The sequence below is a fragment of the Mesoplodon densirostris genome, chromosome 10 (assembly GCF_025265405.1).
Source record: "Mesoplodon densirostris isolate mMesDen1 chromosome 10, mMesDen1 primary haplotype, whole genome shotgun sequence".
In the NCBI taxonomy this organism is placed as follows: domain Eukaryota; kingdom Metazoa; phylum Chordata; class Mammalia; order Artiodactyla; family Ziphiidae; genus Mesoplodon; species Mesoplodon densirostris.
This window is the reverse complement of record NC_082670.1, coordinates 71,008,654-71,035,859: the sequence shown is the minus strand read 5'-3', so window position 1 is coordinate 71,035,859 and position 27,206 is coordinate 71,008,654. Positions and strand designations below refer to the sequence as shown.

Here is a 27,206-nt window from a genome sequence, read left to right as displayed (position 1 = left end):
GGTGACATTGTGAAACATTCAGTTAAGGGTCTTTCCTGGTGGTCCAGTGATTAAGACTCTGCACTCCCAATGCAGGGGGTCCAGGTTCAAACCCTGGTCAGTGAACTAGATCCCGCATGCCGCAGCCACCCCGGCGCAGCCAGATAGATATTTTAGAATGAAAGAAAGGAAGGGAAGGAAGGATGGATTCAATTAATATGTAACTTACGCTGATTGAGTACTCTGAATTATTTCTCCTTAACTGAGTTTTCCATATATTTGATCAAAAGTCCTGTGGTTGTAAAAATTATATTTCACGTTTTCCCTAGCTTTCTATCCTTTTATGATTTTTTTGTACACATTCTTTTCAGAATGTCATTTGCATTCCAGGGGAAGAGAGCTGCCAAATTTGTCGAGTATGTTTGAGTTGCTGTGAAGTCATCGAATTGGTTCTAGTGTGTCTTAAGTCTGTTTACTCTCATGGAGGGGTTCAGATCATCATCTGTCAAGCAAGGGTAGTAGCTTTCTGAGTTTCAGGAAGCTCTGCTACAGTAAGACTTATAAGTGGTGGCCAGCTCTTTTCACACTTCTTTTTACAAGTCTTAATGATTCCCTCTGGTGACTACAGCCTGTTTGCACTCCTGCCTGTCTTGCTTACGTGGTTGCACAGTGTGGCAGTGGTCTGTCCTTCAGACACTTTTCAACTGTTAGAGTGGCTGCTTCCTGCACTTGGGTAGGTAAACTACAATGATGCATTAACATTCAGTTCTCTCCATTTCACACAGCAGTCTGGTGATTTCCTCATGTTTGTGTAACCATGATGTTGACTCACATTTGTCTGAATAGCTTCCTGAAGGCTTTCTGGAACTGTTTAGCACCTAGAGTTTAGTGTACAACATTCTAGAGTCTTCCTAGATTAAATTGGATTGGAAATTAATAATAACTCACTGAACCAAAAAGCAAATACTGCACTAATAATTGACTTAATTCCCTGTATTTTTAATCCTTTAGTCTTTAGTTTTCAGTTAATGAAATAGTCCTATTAAGGTGACTATCTAGGACACTTTAGTGGTTCTCAAAGTGGTCCCTAGATTAGTGGTGTTAGCATCACTCGAGAACTTGATAGAAATGCAGATTCTCAGTCCCTACCACAGAACTACTGAATCAGAACTTCTGGGGGTGGGTCAATTAATCTGGGCTTAAACAAGCCCTCTCTCCAGGTGATTCTGATGCATGTTAAACTTTGAGAACCTCTTAATCAGTGTATGCACTATAGGGGTAAAATGAAGCACCCACCACCTACCAGGTACCCCAGAATAATTTTCAGTGAGTCTTAACAGTTTCTCTGAAATCTGTTTATCTGCTTCTTAGTGATTGATAGTCTAACCTACTCTGTTACTCTTTTGGCTTCTGTTAAAAAAATCTCAATCTACATCTTAGTATGTTTCATAGGTATCTTATTTCCCCAGTAGGATTGAATTTCTTAGTTCAAAGTAATCCTTTTTCACAAAAGCAGATTTCCAAAATGGCCAGTAAACACAGGAAAAAGGTGTTCAACACCACTAGTCATCAGAGACATGCAAATTAAAGCCATAACGAGATATCACTACACACCCACCAACTTGACTAAAATTTGAAAAGTATCGTTGAGTGGGAAGCATTTACTGCTTTTGGGAGTATATAACTACTTTGCAAAACTGTTTAGTAGTATGTACTAAAGCAAAACATTCTCTTAGGTATAAACCCACAAAATTGTTTAGTAAATAAGTATACCAAACACGTGCAAGATTTGTCATAACAGTATTCCTGGGCTTCCCTGGTGGCGCAGTGGTTGAGAGTCCGCCTGCCAATGCAGGGGACATGGGTTCGTGCCCCGGTCCGGGAGGATCCCACGTGCCGCGGAGCGGCTGGGCCCGTGAGCCATGGCCGCTGAGCCTGTGCTCCGCGATGGGAGAGGCCACAACAGTGAGAGGCCCGCGTACCGCAAAAAATAAATAAATAAAAATAAATAAACAGTATTCCTAAAAGGCCCAAATAATCAGTCAAGAGCAGAATAAACACAGCTATGAAAGTAAACCAAGGGCTATTTGAAGCAACCTGGATGAATCTCTGAAAGACTGTTAAAATAAAGTAGCCCCAAACAAAGTTCAAGATCAGCCAAGAAATTTAAACCCAGGCAAAACCAATCCACAGTGAAAGAAATCAGACTAGTCCAGGAATGACTTAGGAGGAAGGAGACATGGGACCTTCTGGGATGCTGATGGTGTTGTTTCTTGATCTTGGTGGTAGTTACATGGATGTGCTCACTTCGTGAAATACCTTAAAAAAATTTTTTGTTGTTGTTGTTTACCCCAAAAGATTAACTCCTGGGGTATTAATCAGTTCTTTTAACACTTCTTTCCTTGTGCTTTGTATCATGGTTTTCTTTATTGCTTCCCTCTGACATCTTAAGACTTTTGAGATTTAGTCTTTGTTCTCTTTTTTTTGTAAAACCTCCCCCACCTTTTTTTTTTTTTTTTTTTTTACATATGCAGTGTAAGTTGAGAGTGATTGAGGAATAATCAAGGAAGGTTCATCTCATGAACTAATCGTCTACTAGGTGTTTATTTGGGTTTTATAGGCTCTTATAAAATGCAGATGTAGCTGAAAGAGTTGAGCCTATCATTTACACTTTCTATATTATTACTGTACTCTATTGGTTTTCCTCACACCTACGTGAGAGCATGACTTAAGGAATTGAAAGTTGTATTAGAAGAATTGATTTGGGGAAGAAGGGGCACTTTTAGAAAAGCCAGAATAGGTGCTGGCTTGTTTGCTTTCATTCCATCTAAGAAAATGCCTTTTCCCTTTTGCAAATGAGGTCTCACTTCATTATTAGAAAATAAAATTTTTAGAATTAAGAATAAGGCAGGGCTTCCCTGGTGGCGCAGTGGTTGAGAGTCCGCCTGCCGATGCAGGGGACACGGGTTCGTGCCCCGGTCCGGGAAGATCCCACATGCCGCGGAGCGGCTGGGCCCGTGAGCCATGGCTGCTGAGCCTGCGCGTCTGGAGCCTGTGCTCCGCAACGGGAGAGGCCACAACAGTGAGAGGCCCGCGTACTGCCGAAAAAAAAAAAAAAAAAGAATAAGGCAGTGGTTTATATTCAGGGTTCAGCATTACTCCATTTGTGTCATCATAAGGAAATGTCCTTACATAGATGATTTGGTAAGGCAAAAGAACTCTGGAATAGCCTAAATTGTCTGGGTAAACCTAGGTTAAATAAAGTTTTAGCAGAACAGTATAAGAATTGGGGGCAGCACTCAAAAGCTTACAGATCAGGGCTTCCCTGGTGGCGCAGTGGCTGAGAGTCCGCCTGCTGATGCAGGGGACGCGGGTTCGTGCCCCGGTCCGGGAAGATCCCACATGCTGCGGAGCGGCTGGGCCCGTGAGCCATGGCCGCTGAGCCTGCGCGTCCAGAGCCTGTGCTCCGCAACGGGAGAGGCCACAACAGTGAGAGGCCTGCGTACCGCAAAAAAAAAAAAAAAAAAAAGCTTACAGGTCAGCTCATAGTGGCTGGAAATAATCATTTTGGAACACAACCTCCACCATTAATAATACTGGGACAGACAGGGTTGAGAGAACATAACTTTGAGACTAGATAGGAACATGAGCCACAGACTAAAGCTCTCCATATCTCAGAAGTGCTTTGCCTGTGTTGAGATCAGAGTTCTTTGGCTTACTGCGAGGGCTTGAGCAGAATGCATCTGCCAGAGATAGTACTGGGCATCACTTCAGATCTGCTGCTACCATATCTGGGCTCTCATTGGGAGCTTGAAAAATTCTAGCTTGTGGCTTGAGTAAGCTGATTATCTTGCTGGTACTTTGATGACTGCCTAAGGAATTTTTTAGAAAAAAAGTTGGAATGCTAGATCCTGGGCTAGATGTCCTTTGCAATAAGACCTTATGCTACTTTATTTTGGGAGAACTCCATATAGATTGTGTCCTGAAATGAATTTCATGAAAGCCTTTTTTTTGCTTAAAGGCTACTAATGATATTAAATGATTGTTGCCAAATTAGTCTCCCATTACCCTTCAGTAGCTCTTGGCTTGTGTAGATGGAGATGGTTTAAGTTGCATGTTTTCTCTTTATAAGTAGATTCTTACAGAGACCTTAACCTGGGCCAAGTATAGGTCTCACCTCTTTAGAGCAATGTAAATCACTCTGTAAGACACATGGATGTGAAGCTCCTTAGTTTGACTTGGGTCCCTAATGTTTTGAGGTTAAAGATACAGTAACAGAATTTTGTTAGGTGAGTAATTTCATTTGAAAGAAATTTGGCTTAGTTACCAAAGCAAGCAGAGTTTGGGTTAAATAAAGTTTCAAATTTTATATCTGAATCAAGTCAACTTTTAATTTTGTGAATCTGTCATTTAAGACCCAAAGAGCTCTGCTTTTATTGCTTTATAATCCCTAGGTTCCCACAGCCCCCTCCTGGAGTTCAATTAATTTGCTAGAGTGACTCATAGAACTCAGGAAAATATTTAACTTTCTAGATTACCAGTTTCTTATAAAAGAAACAGCCAGATGCATAGGGCAAGGTATGTGGGAAGGGGCACAGAGCTCTTCTGGTGTGTCACTCTCACAACACCAACCTGGAAGCCCTCTGAACCCTTTTGGGTTTGGGAGGAGCTTCATTATGCCGGTATGATTGATTAAATCACCAGCCAATGGCTATTAATTCAACCTCCAGCCCCTCTTTCCTGTTTGGGGGTGGGGGGTAGACTGAAAGTTCCAACCCTCTAATCACATGGTTGGTTCCCCTGGCAACCAGTCCCCATCCTTGGGGATTTTCCAAAAGTCACCTCATTAACTTAAACTCAGGTATGGTTGAAAAGAGCTTGTTATAAATAACAAGACACTCTTCACCCTGATTACACTGGAGCTATTTGAGGCCAAAAGACCAAATATTATAACAAATAACTCTCCATTGCACATATCGCTTAGGAAATTACTAAGGTTTTAGGAGCTGTGTGCCAGGAGCTGGGATGAAGACCAAATAAGAAATATATGTAGGGCTTCCATGGTGGCGCAGTGGTTGAGAGTCCGCCTGCCGATGCAGGGGACACGGGTTCGTGCCCCGATCCCGGAAGATCCCACATGCCGCGGAGCGGCTGGGCCCGCGAGCCATGGCCGCGGAGCCTGTGTGTCCGGAGCCTGTGCTCCGCAACGGGAGAGGCCACAGCAGTGAGAGGCCCGCGTACAGCAAAAAAAAAAAAAAAGAAAAGAAATATATGTATATTTCTTATTATAAATATATATAATAATATCACGGTTATACACAAAAATGGTTAAAATGCCAAATTTTGTTATATATTATCACAACTTCTAAAAATAATGCAGTATGCCAAAAACCATTGAATTGTATACCTCTTTTCCCAGCTTTATTGAGATATAATTGACATATAGTATTGTGTAAGTATGTACAAAGTGTTAGATACACTTATATTGCAAAGTGATTACCACCAAAGCGTTAGCTAACACCTGCATCACGTCACATAATTACCATTTCTTTTTTTTGTGGTGAGAACATTTTAAGATTTACTTCCTTAGCAACTTTCAAGTATATGATACAGTATCATTAACTATAATCATTATGCTTTACTGAGATCCCCAGAATCGTATACTTTAAATGGATAAATTGTATAGTATGTGAATTATATTTCTTTTTTAAAAATATTTATTTATTTATTTGGCTGCATTGGGTCTTTAGTTGTGGCATGTGGAATCTTCCCTTGTGGTGTGTGGGCTCTAGAGCACGCAGGCTTAGTTGCCCCGCAGCATGTGGGATCTTAGTTCCCCAACCAGGACTCGAACCCACATCCCATACATTGGAAGGCAGATTCTTTTTTAAATTAATTTATTTATTTAAAAAATTTTTGGGAGGCTTCCCTGGTGGCACAGTGGTTGAGAATCCGCCTGCCGATGCAGGGGACACGGGTTCGTGCCCCGGTCTGGGAAGATCCCACATTGCCGCAGAGCGGCTGGGTCCGTGAGCCATGACCACTGAGCCTGCGTGTCTGGAGCCTGTGCTCTGCAACAGGAGAGGCCACAACAGTGGGAGGCCTGCGTACCGCAAAAAAAAAAAAAAAAAAAAAAAAAATTGGCTGCGTTGGGTCTTCATTGCTGTGCGTGGGCTTTGTCTAGTTGCTGCGAGTGGGGGCTACTCTTCGTTGCGGTACGTGGGCTTCTCATTGTGGTAGCTTCTCTTGTTGCAGAGCACAGGCTCTAGGTGCGCGGGATTCAGTAGCTGTGGCTCACGGGCTCAGTAGTTGTGGCTTGCGGGCTCTAGAGCGCAGGCTCAGTAGCTGTGGCACACGGGCTTAGTTGCTCCACAGCATGTGGGATCTTCGGGACTAGGGCTCGAACCTGTGTCCCCTGCATTGGCAGGTGGATTCTTAACCACTGGGCCACCAGGGAAGTCCTATGAATTATACTTCAATTGAAATATTTTTTAAGAAAGATTCTATATGTGTGTATACATCCACTGTATAATACACATATAACACGCTGTAGAATAACGTCTTTTCATATGTGTCATGTTCCCCCATCCCCTTGCCCCCTGACCAATTGGACATCACATGCCTTTCATTGTGTGTCAGTGGGCACAGGGCTTCCATGACATGTTTGCCTAGTAGACCTGGCCTATTTTATCTGTTTACTGGCAGAAATTCAGGCTAATGGAGTTTGGTTGATTTGTAGGGCTCTTTGGCAATGAGTAAATCCTTTGTTGTCTATCCCAATTGCACAAGTTACATTTCAGCATCCTCTCTAAAAATGGAAGTTTTAGAACTGTGTACCTTATATGCTAGAACAGTTTTTCAGTTTGAAAATGTATTTTAATAACATACTGGCCTTATACTCAGTAAAATATAGTAACTCTAAGCTTCTTTTCTCATTAGTAAAATGAATGATAATTAAACCTGCCTTTGGAGAAGTTCAGGATCAAATCAGTTCCTATCAAATGTGTAACAGTTACATTGTGATATACCAGTGTAAGTTGTCATGGTGGCTGATTAAGGTCCATGCAGTTTAAGATCTGTTGTAGTATAGCATATTTTGAAACTTAGGACACCATTTTTATCATTAAAGAGAGAACCAGAAGAATGATTAGGATAGTGTGTTTTTTGAAGAAGTTGTATGTCAGGTAATAGGGTGAGGCAGAAATGGAGTCGAGAGCCACAAGTAGCCTGTGATTAGCAGTAGACATCACTATCAGATGTGGCAGTGAAGTGTATCAGTGGTTGTCCTCCAAAAACCCAAGCCTTTGATGGGGCTGGTGAGGTATATGCCTCGGAAAGTGCTTCATCATCAATGCCAGCAGAAGAATCACCCTTGAAAGGGGCATTGCTCCAAGTACTTATGACTATGTCAACCAGGATTTGCACATCATAAAAAAGATGTTCTTGCCTTCTCCCCTCCCCTCTGTCCTCAGTGCTGTTCAGGGAGGATGTTTATGTCCAGACAGCCCTTATTTCCTCTTATGGAAGGAAGGTGGTGGTTTCCAGAAGGGTGACCTCTTGCCATTCACTCCCAGCACTGCTTCTCAGCAGCAGGGCCAGTCCTGTACTGAGTTCCAACCTTTGATAAGTTTTGAGTCTTTGAACAAATAAAAGTTCCTGCTTTCTAATAGAAACCTTTAAATAGCAATTAGTAATTCTTTATTGTATTTTATGCTTTAACCACTAGATCATTGAATGCCAGCCACAGACAGCCACCTATGTGACCTTGTTGAGTTCACCCTATTGCTGTAGCTTAAAGCATTCTGGACACAGAGTTAGAAGGTCTTTCTAACTTTTTTGGTGTGGTCGTCAGTAACTTTGTGAATGAGACTATACCAGGAAGACTGTGGGGCTTTCATGTTGCCTATAGAATAGTAACTGACATCAGAGCAAAGCAACAGGGGAGTTCCCTGGCAGTCCAGTGGTTAGAACTTAGCGCTGTCACTGCCAGGGCCCCGGGTTCGATCCCTGGTCGGGGAGCTAAAATCCTGCAAGCTGTGCAGCGTGGCCAAAAAACCCCAAAAGTAAAGCAGCAGGGGCAAGGTAGGCTCCATCCACATCTAAGTCAGGGCACCTTAATTTGTCATTGTTGTGAGTGATTTTGAGAGGTTGCAGCAGCCACTGCTAATGCCATTGTTCCCATCCTGGGAATTTTCTTGGCCTTGAAAATCAGGGGGCAGGGCTGGGCCCAGTATACTTGGCACACTGTCCACCTGTGAAGAGTAGTCACTAAGAGCGTGTATCTTTGCTGTGGTGCTACCTGGCTTTCTAACAGCATTTTACAGGGATGTTTTCAGATGTGAAGGATCCAGTTGCAATACAGTGATGGTAGGAAGTATGTACTTAAAATTGGGGGCTTTTGAAAGGCAGATAGCAAACATTATATATGGTATATCAGACCAGAGGGGAAGCTGCAATATTGAGACTCCAAAAACATCCGTGGTAAGTCAGGCAGAAGTAGCTTCAGTTGATATACTTTGGTAGTCTGTTTTTCAAAGGAATGTCATTGAAACTCTCTACTGAGTACAGCACATACCCAGGTCCAGTTAGTATTACACACTAAGTCTTTTTCAGTATTTTAGTGCTTGACCTGTGGTAGTTTGAGTGGAATTTCAGTTTTCTGAGACTATAGGTTTTTCATCAGTATTTTGGGGAAAAATACTCCTTTAGACTTTTATTGCTCTGTACATGGATCCCATTCAGTGTTTCCTTGCTACCTGAATGCAGCTGGGAATACAGTTCCAAGGGATAGGCCAAGCCAGAAGCATAGTCCCTGTCATGGAGGAACTTAAACCCCAGGAGTGGATATGAGTCAAGCACAGAGAAATAAACTGTCACATCTCTCACATAGAGTAGGATGCTTGATAAAAGTGGTTGAACTGATATGTATAAGAACCAAGAGCGGGCCTCCCTGGTGGCGCAGTGGTTGAGAGTCCGCCTGCCGATGCAGGGGATACGGGTTCGTGCCCCGGTCTGGGAGGATCCCATATGCCGCGGAGCGGCTGGGCCCGTGAGCCATGGCCGCTGGGCCTGCGCATCCGGAGCCTGTGCTCCGCAACGGGAGAGGCCACAACAGTGAGAGGCCCGCATACCGCAAAAAGAAAAAGAAAAAGAAAAAAAAAGAACCAAGAGCAGTCCAAAGCCCCGCTTTTAAGTAGCATCTCATTTTTGGGAGTGGAAGCCGTAGGACCAGAAATAGGCTTTGAAGCAGAAGGTGGTAGTTGAGATGGACAGGTGAGTTGCTCTTTTCTGGGGAAAGGGAAACATTTTTCAAGCAAGGCATTGCTTTGAGCTGAGGTGGAAGAATTTTACAAGGCCAGTTAACAGAACCAGGTATATAAGGAATGGAGAGAAGTTGTGAAGATAAAATAGGTTGCTGTTAGAATTTCAGAGTCGTAGAGGTTAAGGCTGATGTGTCTTGACCTGATTTTGGCATTGACCTTCTAAAGGCCTTTGAGCAAAGACTGATGGGCTGAAGCCCAGGCATAGGAATGGAGGATTTGGCTGCAACAGGCAGGATAGAAGGGAAGTGAGGAAACCAGTTGGATTTTTGCTTTTTTCCAGGTAGGGAGTACTGAGGACTTGAACTGAAAACAATGACTATAGGAATGCAAGGGGAAGTGTTAGTGGTGGAAGTGAGACCTGTGAAGGGGTAGAATTCTCCAGAACTTGACAGAGTCATACTGTGAAGAACAAAGGAAGTAAAAGAGTCTTTTTAACCTCAGGGTTTCTGCAGTGAGTTGAGTGTGTTAGGAGTGTAATTTTGTTTTTGTCACCAAGATTGGGGGAACTGGGAAGAGACTTGACAGAAGTTGGGATGATGTCTTGGAGACGTTGAATTTGATACGCAAGCAGAGCACAGAGTTCAGGTGTGTCTGGAGTTTGAGAACAAGGACTGAGTCAGAGATAGAGATTTGAGAATCATGTGCATAAAAGTAATATTTGATAGAACTGAAACCCCCAGAGATAGGTAGAGTATTAGGAGAGCGAGGGAAAAAAACAATCTTGAAGGGAGTCGTTAGGTGTGGAGGCTGTAGCTAGGGAGACGGAAGACTTAAGAGATCAGCACATCAGCATATTTTGTCAAGGAGGTCCAAGGATAGGAAGGTAAGGTGGTAAAAAAATATCAAGGCGAATGAGGACTGGATTTTGTGAAGGTAGGTCATTAGTGACTTTTGAGAAAGTTTCAGTAGAAATTTGGGCAGAATGCAGATTGGAAGAATTTAAGCAAGTGAGTTAGGTATGAAGCAAGCAGAAATTTGTACCTTTTCTTTGAAACAAATCAGACAGAGGAAGGTTAGTAGAGGAAAGCACGGATGTGGAGATTTCTTGTTTTAGAATAGGGCACCCTGCACTTTATTGTAGACTGAAAGAAGGGGAGCCAGTAGACAGGAGAGATGAAAGTGATGTGGGATACCACAGGTGGCAATAGTGTATGAATTGAAAGGTGCTAGAGGACCTAAGGTTAGGCCTGGGCAGGAGAGAGACCCTAGTAGTAGTAACTGCTCTTCACTGAGTGCCTCTCCTAGTGCCAGACCCTGTAAGAGATGGCAGAGATTCCACATACCTCCTCTAAAGGGGTGCTGCACTGGAGGGCTATGGTGTGGGCTCCTGAGAGTCGCTGAACTATCTGCTCTTGTGATTGCTGAGTACCAATTGTGGGATTACATGGGACACTGCATGTAGCCTCTCAGTTGCTTTTCTTGGGCACGCATTTCTATTTACATATGGATGGGAAATATATTGCAATATTTGTTGCCTTGTTTTCTTTGTTAACAGTAACTGCTTAATGTAATTTGCTGATATTTGGTTCACAGCCAGAACACATTGTTTTTTGAGATTTGAGGAAAGGCTGGTTTTGTGATGCAGAGAACATAAACTTGGAGTTGGGTACTTTCTGTGCCCTTTTAGCACCACGAGAGAGCTCCTTTTGACTTGAGTGAGGGTAGCACAGTAACTTATGCTGAAGGTTTTGAACTGAGGAAAATAATAAAGAACTTTTAAAAGAAATATACAGTCACTTGCATACTATTACAGGTAACTTAAATAGATATAACTGACTGTTACTGGAAAAATAAACCTCTACTCAAAGCTCTTAAGAATTATATCTGAAACAATTCAGAGTCTAGAAATAGAAAATGATACATCTGGCAGATAGACTGCAGAGAGCTCAATGTGATTTCCTTTCTCAAGCTGGCAAGCCATTACTTTAAAAGATATTGGATTATAACAAAGTGGAAAGGAAAGATACTAGAGTAAAAAAATTCCTGGGTCATTTCAGGAAAAATTAGCGAGTTTCATTTTCTGACATTTGTACTTTTCACATCTTGTCAACAGCTCTGGTTGTATTGCCAGACTCCTAGCATCCCAGAAATTACCCTGTAATTGTAGGCTTTCATTTTCATTTTGTCCCATAATCACTTGGGATTTCTGTCCTTGTCATCAGTAGAAGTTGAATGGTTTTATACTTTTCCTGGGCAAAATGTGCCCCAGGGAAATTTTTCAGGAGACTTTTTGGTTGCTCCCTGGCTTTTTTTTTTTTTTTGCGGTACGTGGGCCTCTCACTGTTGTGGCCTCTCCCGTTGCGGAGCACAGGCTCTGGACGTGCAGGCTCAGCGGCCATGGCTCACGGGCCTAGCAGCTCCGCGGCATGTGGGGTCTTCTCGGACCGAGGCACGAACCCGTGTCCCCTGCATCGGCAGGCGGACTCTCAACCACTGCACCACCAGGGAAGCCCGCTCCCTGGCATTTTCATTTTGTGTGTCCTTAACCACATTAGATTTAGAGGAATTATTTCTTGAGAATTGAGTGCTTTCTAGGAAGGATGCTATTCAAAGATAGCAGCATTTTTTTGAACCAGGGAAATTCCTGATGCATTTTGTTTGCATCCTGGAAAGTCCTGGTTCCTTGACTTTGGGCATAAACCAGTACCAAGTTAGGCCTGAGGAGATGGGTAAAGTATATAAAGTCTTGGCATGAATTTGAGAGCATGAGAAAAAGTAGAAAATGGTTTGTGAATCCTTTCAAGATGTTAGCAGTCAGACTGAACATAGAGGAAGGACTTGTAAAGAGGTAAATTCATTAGTGTCTGTGCCCTGGATTATGTCATAGGAGACTGAAAATGAGGTAATCTATCTCTCCTTTCTCATTAAAAAATTTTGTTTTGTTTTGTTTTTGGATTTACTTAATACCTACTACATGTCCACTAAGGTACTGAACCACATAGGGCTGCAAAGAAATTTAAGATATGTCGTTTTCTCTGAGGTGACTTGCAGTCTGGTTGGAAGACAAAACAGGTGAACCAAGTATAGGGCCTTGAAGTGGGTCCCATATTTATTAGGAATCCAAAGCAAAAATTGAGGGAGGGATACAGAAGCTGAATGGATGGCCGAAGTGCTGAGCTATAACTTAAAGGGCTGGTCTCTATACAGGACTGTCTGATTGCGTGGTCCTGTTGTTTAAAGAATTGTATTGGGCACATTTTCCCTTTACGTGTATGCTAATTATTGTGCTTTCATTATTAGTATTATCCATAATCCTCAATTTGCTTTTTTGCAGAAAATAAAAAATCTTTAAAAATTACTAGATAATATTGTGGGTTGGTTAAAATTTCATAATAATCTGTGTATATTCTTAGCCAGACTCATATTGACTACAGTATATTGCAGATGTTCTGAGAACTCACGAATGATGACAACGTCAGCCCTTCCCATTATGGAACCTTATGCTTATGAGTTTATGTGTATTTCATTTTAAAGCTAAATTTCTTATGTTTTCTAGACTAAAAATTTTAGTTTCTGGGCTTCCCTGGTGGCGCAGTGGTTGAGCGTCCACCTGTCGATGCAGGGGACACGGGTTCGTGCCCCGGTCCAGGAAGATCCCACATGCCGCGGAGCGGCTGGGCCCGTGAGCCATGGCCGCTGAGCCTGCGCGTCCGGAGCCTGTGCTCCGCAACGGGAGAGGCCACAGCAGTGAGAGGCCCGCGTACTGCAAAAAAAAAAAAAAAAAAAAAATTAGTTTCTAATGTTTCCTTCATGTACCCCAATGGATTGTCTCATCCACTCCAGTTTAAGAAACATTCCCTTCAGACAACATGATTTTGTCAGTGAGTATGTATTGTTGAGGATTAGTTTGACTATAGGTAATGGGGACCTGAAAAATACTACCTTAAACAAGACAGTTATTTTTCCTTCACATAAAAGAAGTGTGGAAGTAGGCAGTTGGGCTGAGATGGTGGCTCTCAAGATATCTGGGCCCTAGGCTCCTTCTACCCTTTATTCCTCCAACTCCAGGGTGTGGCACTCATCTTCATATTCTAGGATGACTTTTTCTAAACAGCCCTGACTCCAGATTTAAGCAGCAGGAAGGAGGAAGGGGGTGAGAAGGGCATGAGACTCCAACTTTAAGGAAGACTTCCTGGAAGTCCCACAAAATACTGATTACATCTCAGGGGCTAGAACTTTGTACATGGCCATACCTAATAAGGGAAACTAAGAAATGTAGTCTTTTAGCTGGGCAACAAAGTGCACAACTAAAAATTGGAGTGCTGTTCTAAGAGGTAATGGTGGGAATTGGGGTTGACCACTCGTCTGTGGAGGGAGTCTTTATGCTTTTCTTTTCTTTTCTTTTTTATTAACAGCTTTATTAAATATCCACATACCTTACAATTCACCCATTTAAAGTGTACGGTTCAGTTGTATATAGAATATTCATAGCGTTGTGCAATCATCTGAGAATGATTTTAGAAAAATTTTATCACCCTATAAAGAAACCCCTCTATTCCCTTGGTAGTCATTCCCTATTCCTCCCTCCTCCAACTCCCTTCCCCTGGCAATCACCAATCTACTTTCTATCTCTGCATTTGCCCGTTCTGGACATTTCAAATAAATGGAATTACACAATATGTGGTTCTTTTTAGCTAGCTTCTTTCACAAATTGTAATGTTTTCAGGGTTCATCCATGTTGTAGCATGTATTAGTATTCCCCCCATACACACTTTATTGCTGAATAATATTCCATTGTGTAGATAAACTACATTTTATCCATTCATCAGTTGTTAGACATTTGGTTTGTTTCTACTTTTTGATGATGATGAATAATACTGCTGTGAACATTCATGTAAAGTTTTTGTGTGGACACATGTTTCCATTTCTCTTGGAGTAGAATTGCTGGGTCATAGATCTAGTCGGATCCTTTTCCCATTTTAAAAAATTAATTAATTTATTTATTTCTGCGTTGGGTCTTCGTTGCTGCATGCAGGCTTTCTCTAGTTGCGTCAAGCTGCTCTTCGTTGTGGTGTGTGGCCTTCTCGTTGCAGTGGCTTTTCTTGTTCCGGAGCATGGGCTCTAGGCATGCGGGCTTCAGTAGTTGTGATGTGCGGGCTTAGTTGCTCTGAGGCACGTGGGATCTTCCTGGACCAGGGTTTGAACCCGTGTCCCCTGCATTGGCAGGCGGATTCTTACCAGTATGCCACTAGGAAAGTCCCCTTTGCCCATTTTTAAATTGGATTGTTTGTCTAGTTATTATTGAGTTGTAGGAGTTCTTTATATATTCTGGGTCCAAATCAACCTTGACTGCAACAAGAGACCCTGAGCCAGACTACCAACCTAAGCTGCTTTTTTCTTCAGTTTTAAGAGTTTTTTATGTATTCTAGATACAAGTCCCTTATCAGATATGTTATTTGCAAACATTGCTCCCATTCTGTGGGTCGTCTTCTCATTTTCTTGATGCTGTCTCTTTAACCACAAAAGTTTTAAAAAATTTTATGAAGTCCAATTTATCTTTTTTCTTTGGTTCCTGGTGATGGATATATTTGTGAATATACTATCCACAGTATATTGTGATAAATGTATTATTCACAATAACCAAAAGGTGGAAGCAACCCACCAGCAGATGAATGAGTAAATAAGATGTGGTATATACATATTGATACAATGGAATATTATTCAGTCTTAAAGGAAATTCTGACACATGCTACAAAGTGAAGAAACCTCGAAGACATTAATTATGCTTAGTGAAATAAGCCAGTCACAAAAGGACAAATACTGTTTGATTCCACTTACAAGAGGTAGCTAGAGTAGTAAAATACATAGAGGCAGAAAGTAGAATGGTGGTTGCCAGAGGGGAGGTAGGGGAAATGGGGAGTTATTGTTTAATGAATATAGAACTTAGGTTTTGGAAGGTGAAAAAAGTTCTGGAAATGGATGGTGGTGATGGTTGCACAACAGTGTTGAATGTAAGTAATGTCACCAAAGTTATTACTTAAGATTTGTTTAAGTGGTAGATTTTATGTATATTTTACTGCATTTTTTTTTCTTTCTTTTTTTTTTGTCTGCGTTGGGTCTTGCTGCACGCAGGCTTTCTCTAGTTGAGGTGAGCGGGGGCTACTCTTCGTTGCAGTGCGTGGGCTTCTCATTGCGGTGGCTTCTGTTTGCTGCAGAGCACAGGTGGGCTCTAGGTGTGCGGGCTTCAGTAGCTGTGGCACGCTGGCTCAGTAGTTGTGGCTCACGGGCTCTAGAGTGCAGGCTCAGTGGTTGTGGCACACAGGCTTACTTGCTTTGCGGCATGTGGGATCTTCCCGGACCAGGGCTTGAACCCTTGTACCCTGCATTGGCAGGCAGGTTCTTAACCACTGTACCACCAGGGAAGCCCTACTACGTTTTTTATTGTCGTTGCTGGTTAATTAAAAAATGTCTTCTGTGGTTTTAGCTCTTACATTTGGGTCTGTAATCCATCTTGAGTTAATTTTGTATATGATGTGAGGTAGAGTTCTAATTTCCTTTTGTATATATCTATTCAGTTGTCTCGGCACCATTTGTTGAAAAGGCTGTTTTTCCTCTATTGGATTGTCTTGGCATCCTTGTTGAAAATTGTTTGACCCTAAGGTGAGGGATTATTTCTGGATTCTCACTTGTACCCTATTGATCTATACATGTCTTTTTTTTTTTTTTTTTTTTTTTTACCACAGCACTAAGTTTTATTAGGGATTTCATTAACGTAAAATCTCTAGGATTAAAGGAGTCAGTTAGGGGGCACAAAGCCCACGAAGCCTCCTCAGATCTCATAGTGAAACACCGGCTCAGGTTCTTTGTTGGGATTGCCACCTTGTTCCAGATACAGATTGTTGTAAGGATACTGCTTTGGCCCCACAGGCTGGTAAGTGGGGTAAGTCTCCCTTACCCAAAACATGAACAGCATGAAGGCCACGAAGCCGAAGAGGTGCTTACACATAAGATTCCAAGAAACAGGAGTGGGGGACATGTCCACACGGTTCCTGATATACATGTCTAGGTCCCAGTGCATCAGTTCACCCCAGTTCAACTGCAGGTCTGGGTGGTCCCAGTCATACCATGGATCCCTCTCCTGCTGTGAGTGGTCAGGGAGCTTCAGGTAGTCACCGTACCTGTCCGTGCACCCATTGGCACCACGTTTCGGGCTGCCCTTTGCAGCCATTGGACTCCCAGGACCCCTGCCCTGGCTGCTGCCATCTTCACCTTCCTGTTCACCCGGCACGTGCACAAAGACCTATATGTCTGTCTTTGTGACAGTGCGACACTGTCTTGATTATTGTACCTTTATAGTAAGTTTTGAAATCAGGAAGTGTAAGTCCTGCAACTTTGCTCTTCATTTTTATGATTGTTTTGGCCATTCTGGGTCCATTGAATTTCCATGTGCATTTTCTGATCAGTTGTCAATTTCTGCAAAGAAGCCAGCTGGGATTTTGATAGGGATTGTGTTGAATCTGTAGATGAATTTGGAGGATATTGCCATTTAACAATATTGTCTTTTAGTCCATAAACATGAATGTCTTTCCATTTATTTAGATCTTTAGTTTCTCTCAACATTGTTTTTCTAAGTTTTCAAGAGTATGTTTTGTACTTTTGTTAAATTTATTCCTATCTTGTTCTTTTTGATGCTATAGTAAGTGAATTTGTTTTCTTAATTTCATTTTCAGTTTGTTCATTGCTAGGGAATAGAAATACAATTGATCTTTGTATGTTGATCTTGTATCCTGCAACCTTGCTGAATGTATTAGTTCTAATAGTTTTTTAGTGGATTCCTTAGGATTTCCCATGTATAAGATTATGTCACCTGCAAATTAAGATAATTTTACTTCTTCTTTTCCAATCTGGATGTCTTTTATGTTGTCTTTTGCCTAATTGCTAGAACCTCCTTAGAAGTGGCCAGAGTGGACTTTCTTGTCTTGTTCCTGATCTTGGGGGAAAGCTTTCAATATGTTCACCATTAAGTATAATGTTAGTTATGGGCTTTTTGTTTGTTTTTTTAAAGAATTATGTTGCATTCTTTTTTTAAAAAATTATTTATTTATTTTTGGCTGTGTTGGGTCTTCGTTTCTGTGTGAGGGCTTTCTCTTGTTGGGGCAAGCGGGGGCCACTCTTCATCGCGGTGCGCGGGCCTCTCACTATCGCAGCCTCTCTTGTTGCGGAGCACAGGCTCCAGACGTGCAGGCTCAGTAGTGGTGGCTCATGGGCCTAGTTGCTCTGCGGCATGTGGGATCCTCCCAGACCAGGGCTCAAACCCGTGTCCCCTGCATTGGCAGGCAGATTCTCAACCACTGCGCCACCAGGGAAGCCCCCTAGTTATGGGTTTTTGGTATGACTTTTTGGTGCCGAGTGGAAAGGTGTACTAGCATTTCATATTTTGGTGTGCTACTAGAGGCTTGTGCTCCATGGTCAGAAAAGTGTGTGCCATAGACTGAAGCTATTACAGCTTCTTGTTCATTTTAGACAACACTTTTGTCTTGTGTTTCAGCAATGGCTGCCATCCGGAAGAAACTGGTGATTGTTGGAGATGGAGCCTGTGGCAAGACTTGCTTGCTCATTGTCTTTAGCAAGGACCAGTTCCCAGAGGTGTATGTACCTACGGTGTTTGAGAACTATGTGGCAGATATTGAAGTGGACGGAAAGCAGGTGAGTATACTTTTCATAACAACTGGTACTATTTTGCATGTTAGGCTATTCATAGAGCCTGGAGAGAATTAGCCCTTTTTGTCTCTTCAGTACACAATATAACAATAACAAAAATGTTAGAATGAGAAATCCGTTCTCATCCTGCCTTTTAGCTCAATTTTGTTCATTTTTAACTGTTACCATCTAGACTTTGTCCACATTCATATGTATTTCACATGGGGAAGGCTTAGAATATGTGTTCTTTCCAGCTTTATTTATATTTGAAATTTAGTTCGTTGCCAAATGGATCATACTAAAATGAACCTCTTTGTATGGATGGATTTTTTTTTCTGTCATAGTATTTCATTAAATGCTGAAGTTTGAGATTACTAGGTCAACGGGTCCTTATTGATTATGCTTCTAAAGGGCTGTACTGATATATACCACCAGCAGTGTGACACTTAAACAACATCGTCACATTTAATTTTTTTTAATGTTTTTTTACTTTAACATAAACAGGCTGCTACATTTGCTTCAATTACCTGTCACTGGTGGTGAGGACAGTGTTTCCTCCTGTCTGCCCTGAAAGCCCACCAGCAAGACTGGAGCAAAGCTCTTCTGGAATTAGATTTTTTTTTTTTCCTCTTCTGCTCCCTTTCGTTGTCAAAATAATATTTTATCCAGATTCCTATACATCTTTTTTTTTTTTTTTTTTTTTTTTTCTTTTTGCGGTATGCGGGCCTCTCACTGTTGTGGCCTCTCCCGTTGCGGAGCACAGGCTCCGGACGCGCAGGCTCAGCGGCCATGGCTCACGGGCCCAGCCGCTCCGCGGCATATGGGATCCTCCCAGACTGGGGCACGAACCCGTATCCCCTGCATCGGCAGGCGGACTCTCAACCACTGCGCCACCAGGGAGGCCCTCCTATACATCTTTTGAAGAGGAATGAAATTCTCATTGCAAATGGGTTAGCTGAAAAGAAAACTAGAACAAGGGGCTCTTTTCCAACACACTCAGTCCTCTTAAGACATTCAGTCACATGTCTCATGCTGCTAGCACCTAATTTACTGGCTTCCACAATTCTGTCTCCTTTCTTCCTTCTTACATTCTTGCTTTACCTGTTATCCCTTTCTGTCCCAGTATTACCTAGCCTCATTTTGTGGGACTGTGTATGGAAAGCACATTAGGCCAGCTGCTTAGAATTCTAGGGTCCCTCATAGGGTATCTTGATACTTCCATGACCATGAGTAAGCTGCCTAATCTTTGAGCCACTTGCATTTGTAAAGTGGTTTAAGCTATTTTACGGTTGACATCGTGGGTCTGTGAAGTGACTGAAGGCATTTGGAAGCACCAAAGCACTTGACAAGTTGGGCTGAACAAGAGCATACTCAGAACTGTCTTTTATAGTTTATCCAGTTGCCGTGTGGGCCACAATGATTGCTCTCATGCCATTAGGCACCACAAGGCACCCTTGTCAAGAATGGATGAAAAAACACATGAATTCCAGCATAACAGAACTTTGTCTGGGTCCTACCCTGCAGGTGGCCCATCAGTACTGTGTTGCCAATTCAACTTTCAGTCAGTTCTCTGCATGATGCTTGAATACAGGGTTTCTGTGGGCCTGATAGGAATATTGGTTTTGTGTAGAGACAGGGCCCAGTTGTGACAAGCTGGGTGAAAATGTGCTGAGATCTTTGGGCCTGCTGTCACATAACAGCACTCTCAGCTAATTTAGATTGCCATGCATACACAGAAAGACCCAGTGGCTTGAGGAAAACAGGATTAGGTTGGTATTTTCATAGCACATTTCTCAAAAGCCTACTTGAATGTGTATTTCTGGTTTTATCTTGTCATTCAGAGAATGACAGCTGTTGGTTGCTATGTGTCTGTGACCATCATTTGGGAGAGGCTTTTCCGCCTGTGGCAGTATATATGTTTTGAGGGTAGTAATGACTCTTCTGTCGTCTTTGAAACATCATCTGTGCCTTGGTGTCTTGGAATGACCACGATCTTACCTTTAAGAAATTTAGGGACTTTGGGACTTCCTTGGTGGTCCAGTGGTTAAGACTCTGTGCTCCCAGTGCAGGGGGCCCAGGTTCGATCCCTAGTCAGGGAACTAGATCCCGCATGCCACAACCAAAAGATCCTACGTGCCGCAACTAAAAGATCCTACGTGCCCCAACGAAGATCTTGCACATGGCAATGAAGATTCCGTGTGCCACAACTAAGACCCAGCACAGCCAAATAAACAAACAAACGAATAAATAACTTTTTAAGAAATAAAAAGAAATGTAGGGACTTATAAAACTTGAGACCTGGTGCCGCCAAATAAATAAATAAATAAATAAAAATTTTTAAAGGAGATTTAGGAACTTTGACTTACAAACCTTGAGGAATGGCCTATGAATATCTTTCTTGCTCTGCCAACCTTGAACATGCCTGACGCTGGCAAAATAGGGGAGCCCTTCACCCAGGGAGAGAAACCCTGAAAGAAAGGTACTTGATCTGGAAGAGGGTATCACAGTCTAGCTACCTACCTTAGAGCAAGTCGGTAGCCTCAGGGTGGGAGAGGGCACCTCCTGCAAATGTTCTCATAAAAGTATGCTCTAACAGAGCCTAGGGAACCATCCAAAATTCTAGGTGATCATGGTTCAAGAAATAGGCCTGCCAAAAATAGAAAGGCCCATTCTGACATGAGACAGTCCTGACACCCTGAAATCATTTATCAGGAGACAACCAGAGTTGGCTGTTGTGTCTGACTGAATACCCACAAGGTGTGCAGGAGCCAGAGGAGTGGGATTTGGCAGAGAATGAAGGTGCTGTACCATCCTGAGATCAGACCAGCTGTGAGGATTGGGCATCAGTATGTCACAGATTCCTATACCAAGCTGATGGTATGTGTGTGTGACAGAGGCGCAATGGGACATGTGGAAGTTGTGAGTGACATATCCTGGGACAGAGGTTCAAGGTGGAAGAGATAATTAGCCATCAACTTTAAGGTAGGAATAATATTTAGAAACTCTGAAATATGGGCTCTGAAAGTGTTAGGAATAGAAGGCTATCCTAGGCTTTGGAGGGAGAACTCCTTGGGCCCCAGAGGGCTCCTGAGCAAAGGGTGTTAAAAATCCACTGTGACTGTAAGAAGAAGTGACAGGGCTGACTGCAGTGCTGGACTATGTGGAAGCGGGGCTATGTCCAGAGCCCAGACGTCAGTTTGCCCTCCTACCACTGGAAAGTGAGTAGTAGGTTCCCAGGTGTGAAAGGAGTACCCTCCTACCTATGTGATGCTTTCATTCAGACATTTTTTTGAGCAGTAAAGGCAGAGCCATAGGCCTTTCTTGTCAGCTCAGACCTTGCCTAACACCCAGGATGGTGTCTTTTCTTACCCATCAACTCAGATACAGTCTTGTTTCCACGTTTCCACATTGGAGCAGAATGATGAGACAAAGTAAGGAAATGGTTGAGTGAGAATGTATTAGGAAAAGTTACTTGTTCTGGTTTTTCCCTCGCTTGCCTTGTATACCTAGTAGCATGTTGTTTACCGTTGATTTCCCCTCTTGTTCATTCACTTTCTTTCCTATGTAGGATGTTATTTGTAATTAAGTACTTATAAGCTATCAAGTTTTTTGTTTGTTTGTTTGTTTATTTGGTTGGTTGCATTGGGTCTTCGTTCTGTGCGCAGGCTTTCTCTAGTTGCGTCGAGCGGGCGCTGTGCTTCGTTGCAGTATGCGGGCTTCCTGTTGCAGTGACTTCTCTTGTTGCAGAGCACGGGCTCTAGGCACACGGGCTTCAGTAGTTGTGGCTCACGGGCTCTAGTGCGCAGGCTCAGTAGTTGCAGCACATGGGCTCAGCTGCTCCACGGCATGTGGGATCTTCCCAGACCAGGGATCGAACCCGTGTCCCCCTGCATTGGCAGGTGGATTCTTAACCACTGCGCCACCAGAGAAGTCCCTACAAAGTTATTTTTAACTTGACATTTTGAATTAGGTACTTTATTCAATTCTAGCATCTGTTTATAAAATTTGCAATTTTGAGAAATTTCAACCTAAAACAATTTAAATACCCCTTCCCACCTTCAGGCTTGATTCTAATAAAAGTGAACACTCCTGTATTTTACTATTTTGGACAGTCTATCATTTGAAGGTACTATGTTAAGTGTCACTTCTTCTGAAAGTAAGTGGTGAGATTAACCTGCACTCTTATGTTTATTTTTCCTATCATAGGTAGAGTTGGCTTTGTGGGACACAGCTGGGCAGGAAGATTATGATCGCTTGAGGCCTCTCTCCTACCCGGATACTGATGTTATACTGATGTGTTTCTCCATTGACAGCCCTGATAGTTTAGGTGAGTAGCCCTGCAGCCTGATGTTTGTCACTGCCTGTGTGCCTGGCCGACCTTTGGTTTCTCAGGTCCTTTCTGGGCATCAAGTGACTGGAAAGCAGACATGAGTTTCAGAGAAAGAATCATCAGAGGCCAGAGTCCTAGAGCCTTGGGACTGTAGAGCCTGAGCCCTGAGTCCCTTTTCAGCCTAGGTCTCCCATGACTGCCATGTCCACCTTGTAAAGTAGTTGGGTTCCGAATACAAAGCTATTTTTTGTCTTTTTTTGGTTGGGGAGGGGGGACTGCGCTGCACAGCTTGCCCCGACCAGGGCATTGAACTCGCACCCTCAGCAGTGAAAGCATGGAGTCCTAACCACTGGACCACCAGGGCATTCCCCAAAGCTATTTTTTGGACTGAGATTTGGGGAAGGGTTTTTTTGGGTGACCACACCTTTTTTCAGTACTTGATATTGAGCCTGCTGCTTCCCAAAATCTAGACCGACTGATGACTTCGTGATTCCTGGTAATGTTTTTAAGCCCTATTTTAGCCGTTTTATAAAGTGTCTTAGCTAATAGAGACTTGAACCTGACATTCCACTAGCTCAGTTGGCCACATGTTTCAGAAGCTGCTTTCCTTCAAAAAAAGAGGGAATGATGCTGACCTCACGCTTTGCAAAACAAGGCAGCAAGGCCTGAAACAGAACGTGCTTTTGGTTTGTACTGAAGATGACGAAATGTCTTGCTTGGTGCTGCAGTGCTCTGCTTTTACAGGGCAGCATGTGGGCCCAGGAGATTATCATTAACACAGATGACTGTTGAGGGGCCTGCCGGTGGCCTGGGCTGTTGCTGGGGAGTTAGGGTTAGAGTGACCCTTTCTGTGTCATGCTTGTACTCACTTTAATGACAGTACTGGGGGAGGTGCTCTGAGACTTTGAACCACTTGCTCAAGGTCATGCAGCCTAAGGAGCCAAGCTGAAATTGAGTCCCCTGTGCAATATCTCCCAGAACTGAGGCAGAGTGGGTGCTCTCTGCCATTGTTTCACTTTGGTTCATTTTTAACAGTTGTATTTTAGTTTCGGTTTTCAAATTAATCTGCCTTCCTTTGGGGGGACTGTTAGAAGCCCCTAGAGGCTGAGCTTTAGAGAGAAAATGGAGCCATGTGACACCTTCCCCTCAGACACACACATCATGGACTTTGCCTAAATCCTATAGGAATGAGGAGGATTGTGTGCCCTTTGCCGCCTCATCCAAGGTATAATCCTTTAGGGACAAAAGAACCTTCAGAGCAAAAAAGTTACTCCTCTTCAGTCTCACATTTTTCTTTTAAGACTTTGTCTGCTGGTCTCTGTGTCAGCTTTTGACCTCTGTTTGTTTACTATGACTTGTTTCTTGGTATCCCCTCCCCCAGAGGGCAGGTCCTAAGGAGGAGAGCAGAGGTAGAAAGTAAAGAGGCAAAGAGAGATTGATCTCCCGCTCTGAAATACAAACATACCTAGAGAGACTGCTGGTCACTGCAGTAGTATGATAGGTAGGTAGCACCCCTTTGCTGAGCTGACTGAATTAGCTTGGTTTTGCCAAGGGCCTTTTAAAAGTTCTCTTATCTTGGCTAGGGAGTAGGAGAGAAGTCCACCGGTAGTTTGCCCCAGTAAAATGTGTCTTGGGAACTCAAACGTCTTTATCAAGCAACTGAAAAGCTAATGTGAACCTAATGCTGGACTTTGTTTTTACCTGGTTGGATGTTAGACCACGGCCCTGAGTCTAGGTGTAGGACAAGTTTGATCAGCAATCAGAATGTTGGTGTGCAGGTCTCAGCCCTGTTGCTGGCCAACCCTGTGACAGTAGTTTACGTTTTGGAACCTCTGCTGTCTCACTGGCAGTTGGTCTAGAGGCCAGATTCTAGTTGAGGCCTGGGGTCAACAAACTTATGTAAAAGGCCAAATAGTAAATAGTTTAGGCTTTGTTGGCCGTGTGTTTTCTGTTGCATCTCCTGAACTTTGCCACAACTACTCAAGTCTGCTGTTGTAGCACAACAGAGCTTGGCTCTGTTCCAGTAAAACTTCACGTGTAAAAGTAGACTCTGGGCAAAATTTCATTTGCTGACCCTTGATCTAGATAAGGATTCCTTTTCTCTGGCTTTATGGAATTCCCAGTGGCCCCTAAAGCACCCCAGTGTAAATCCATGTAAAGTGATGTGTCCTGATATGATCAGATTACTTTGGAGGTGGGAGCAATCATAGGCGATTGCCATCACTGAATTAAAAAGTAAAAAATTAAGTTTTAAAATCATTTATGAAAAGTGAAGATAAGACAGAGGCAATTCATTTCAGTTTACATGTCCTGAATTCCGGGGGGTGGGGGTGGGGACTATTGGAGTAATAATTTTATATATTCAGCAAATAATTATTGAGTGCTTACTTATGGAACCTATATTCTAGATGAAGGGAGACAGAAGAGCAAAAACCACGGTAAATCTGATAGCAAGAAATGTTACAAATAACATTCATAGAGGTGGGTATGGAATAGGCCATGGTAGTATGCTGTTTTAGAAGATGACCATAGGATGGTCAGCAACCTCACTGAAAAGGAAACCTCTGAGCAGAGACCTGAAGTAGGTGAGGGAGGCCAACACAGATAGCCAACAAAAGAGCTTCCCAGGCAGAAGAAAGGAGTCCAGTGTAGCTGTAGCAGAGGGAGTGGAGTGAGGGTTGCAGAGCCGTGTGGTTAATGGTGGGGACCTCTCCTTTCATCATGAGTGAGATGGGAGCTCTTGGATGGTTTGAACAAAGGAGTGATGTGATCTCACCTTCTCTTTAAAGTGATCACTGTTGCACCTGAACTGAAAACTGACCACAGGGTGCAGAGATAAGAGCAAGATTCAGTGCTGAGGCTGTTTGGCTTCACTGTTAGATATGCTGGCCCTTGTCTCTTTATTGCTCTGCACTTCTCTGGGAACCCCTTTGTTCTAGGATAAGGCTTTGAGTTTTAAGTTGTCACATTAGTGATTGACTCTAGCTGCTATAGCAAAAGAGGAAGGAAGCAGACAAGGGTCTGTCTTGTGTGCTGAAGAGTGGAGCGTTGAGTTATGAGTTTTCCTGACCTTATTCATGTACTTCTGTACCTTCTAGCCAGAAGGCAGAGCATCTTTTATTTTCCAACTCCTGCCTTTTGGTCTTGAAGTCAGAGAGTGAACAGTTTACTCCTAAAATATAGTCTTATATTACAATCAGTACCATGTAAATGATCATCATACTAAGTATTCTGTATGCATTGACTCAGAATAACCTCATGTAAGGTATTACTGTTATCCCCATTTTATAGTGTCATCCCTGACACTGAGATGCTCAAGGTGGTGGGTGTGTGAGGTTGAACCCAGGCCACTTGTTCACTAAATTACTACAGTATTGGCAAGAAGCTACAGCTGGTTATTACTCATTTTCAAAAGCCACTCAAGCCATTTGAAATACCAGTAATCCAAGGGTAGGTCATGCTGAGGGCCCATGAGTAAGATGTAGAGAAAACATGTGAACCCTGAGCCAGCTATAGCCCCAGAATGGGGACTCCTTCTGTAAGCTGTGGTCAGAATCATCTGCCAGCAGTGACATGGACGGCTGGTGGGGAGCCTTCCTTCTTGGGGCAGGTGGCACCATTGTGGAGCCATCCTTTGCTCCTCCAGAGCCTTTACCTGGTGCCACCTCCAGAGGAGCTGAGCTCCTTGGTGGGACTGAGAAAAGCTGGTGATTCTGTGCTTAAGACAAGGGGGTTAGATTTTACGTTTTTCATGGTTTTGAAACTAGTGAAATTCCATTAAATGTCCGGCATACTTCTCAAGAAGTTTCTTTGCAATTTAACTAGGGTTTTTGGAGATTCTTCAAGATAGAATTATATGTATCCCCAAATTATGTGCATTTTGCTTCTTTCAGAAAACATCCCAGAAAAATGGACTCCAGAAGTCAAGCATTTCTGTCCCAACGTGCCCATCATCCTGGTTGGGAACAAGAAGGATCTTCGAAATGATGAGCACACAAGGCGGGAGCTAGCCAAGATGAAGCAGGTATGGTCTAGGGCAGGGCTCTGTCTTCCTGTAGCATTCTTAAACTCGGGGCCTGGGTTCGAGGTACAGGGAACCCAGCAGAAACCCTCAAAGGCCAGGCTGTTTCAGAGAAAGTCCCAGAAGCCTCTCTCTGTCCATCCGGCCCTCACTGACTCGGGCCTGCACAGAGGGGGTCCCTAAAACTCCCTAGTCCTGTAAGATGGAACCTCTCTGTGAGGTAGTGCTGTGCCCTAAAGATTGCCTGCCTGAGAAAGGACCATCACAGCAGTAGTCAGTGCTTCAGATGCAGGAACTTTATCAGGCTCTTGATTTCCCTCTCCAGTTACTACTTTCGTATATGTGAGGCTAAAGATAAATTGGTGGCAACTGAAGGATCAGGAAATCCTGATGGCAGGGAGTCCAAACAGAGAGCCCTAATGCCTTTATAAAAATGATGGTGGAGGTGACATCTTGGCTTCTGAGAAACCAGGTGGCCCAATGATAGGACTTCCCCACTGCAGGAGGAGTGCCTTGAGGTCTTTTGCACGGGTTCTTCTGAGGTTTCTCTGTCTGAATGTGAAGGTCAGGATCTGTTTCCTTCCCTGAGCATTCAATCCTCTGTGAAGCTAACTACAGGAAGACCCAAGGGCTTACCCTGGATCAACAGCTTGAGTAATTTTGCCCTTGATTCCCTCAACCCTCTAGGGCTTCTCTGGCCTCTCCTTTTCTCTCTACTTCCCAGAGAAGAGCCTGTTTGACAGGGATTTTTTATATATTGGAGGTGGGGGTCACCCCATATGAGTGTCATAAGACAGAACTCAAATCTGGGAGTTGGGCAGCTTTTTAAAAGCAGTCTTTTAGCTGAATTTGAATACTCTACACCTACTTACTATATGTATGTAACGCTGTTAACTAAAAGTGCTCTCTTCTC

At 43.1% G+C, this 27,206-nt stretch overlaps 1 protein-coding gene and 1 pseudogene across 1 annotated transcript in view; one reads left to right on the top strand and one right to left on the bottom strand.

Annotated features, from left to right (window-relative positions):
- RHOA (ras homolog family member A) overlaps positions 1 to 27,206 on the top strand; it is a 56,611-nt gene that overhangs the window by 28,135 nt on the left and 1,270 nt on the right. The window contains exons 3-5 of the mRNA XM_060111344.1: positions 17,791 to 17,948; positions 22,149 to 22,269; positions 26,166 to 26,296. Coding sequence (XP_059967327.1) covers positions 17,793 to 17,948; positions 22,149 to 22,269; positions 26,166 to 26,296 — 408 coding nt within the window. The 5' untranslated portion in view covers positions 17,791 to 17,792. The remainder of the gene's footprint in view (positions 1 to 17,790; positions 17,949 to 22,148; positions 22,270 to 26,165; positions 26,297 to 27,206) is intronic.
- LOC132497697 (NADH dehydrogenase [ubiquinone] 1 beta subcomplex subunit 8, mitochondrial-like) lies at positions 16,072 to 16,505 on the bottom strand (annotated as a pseudogene).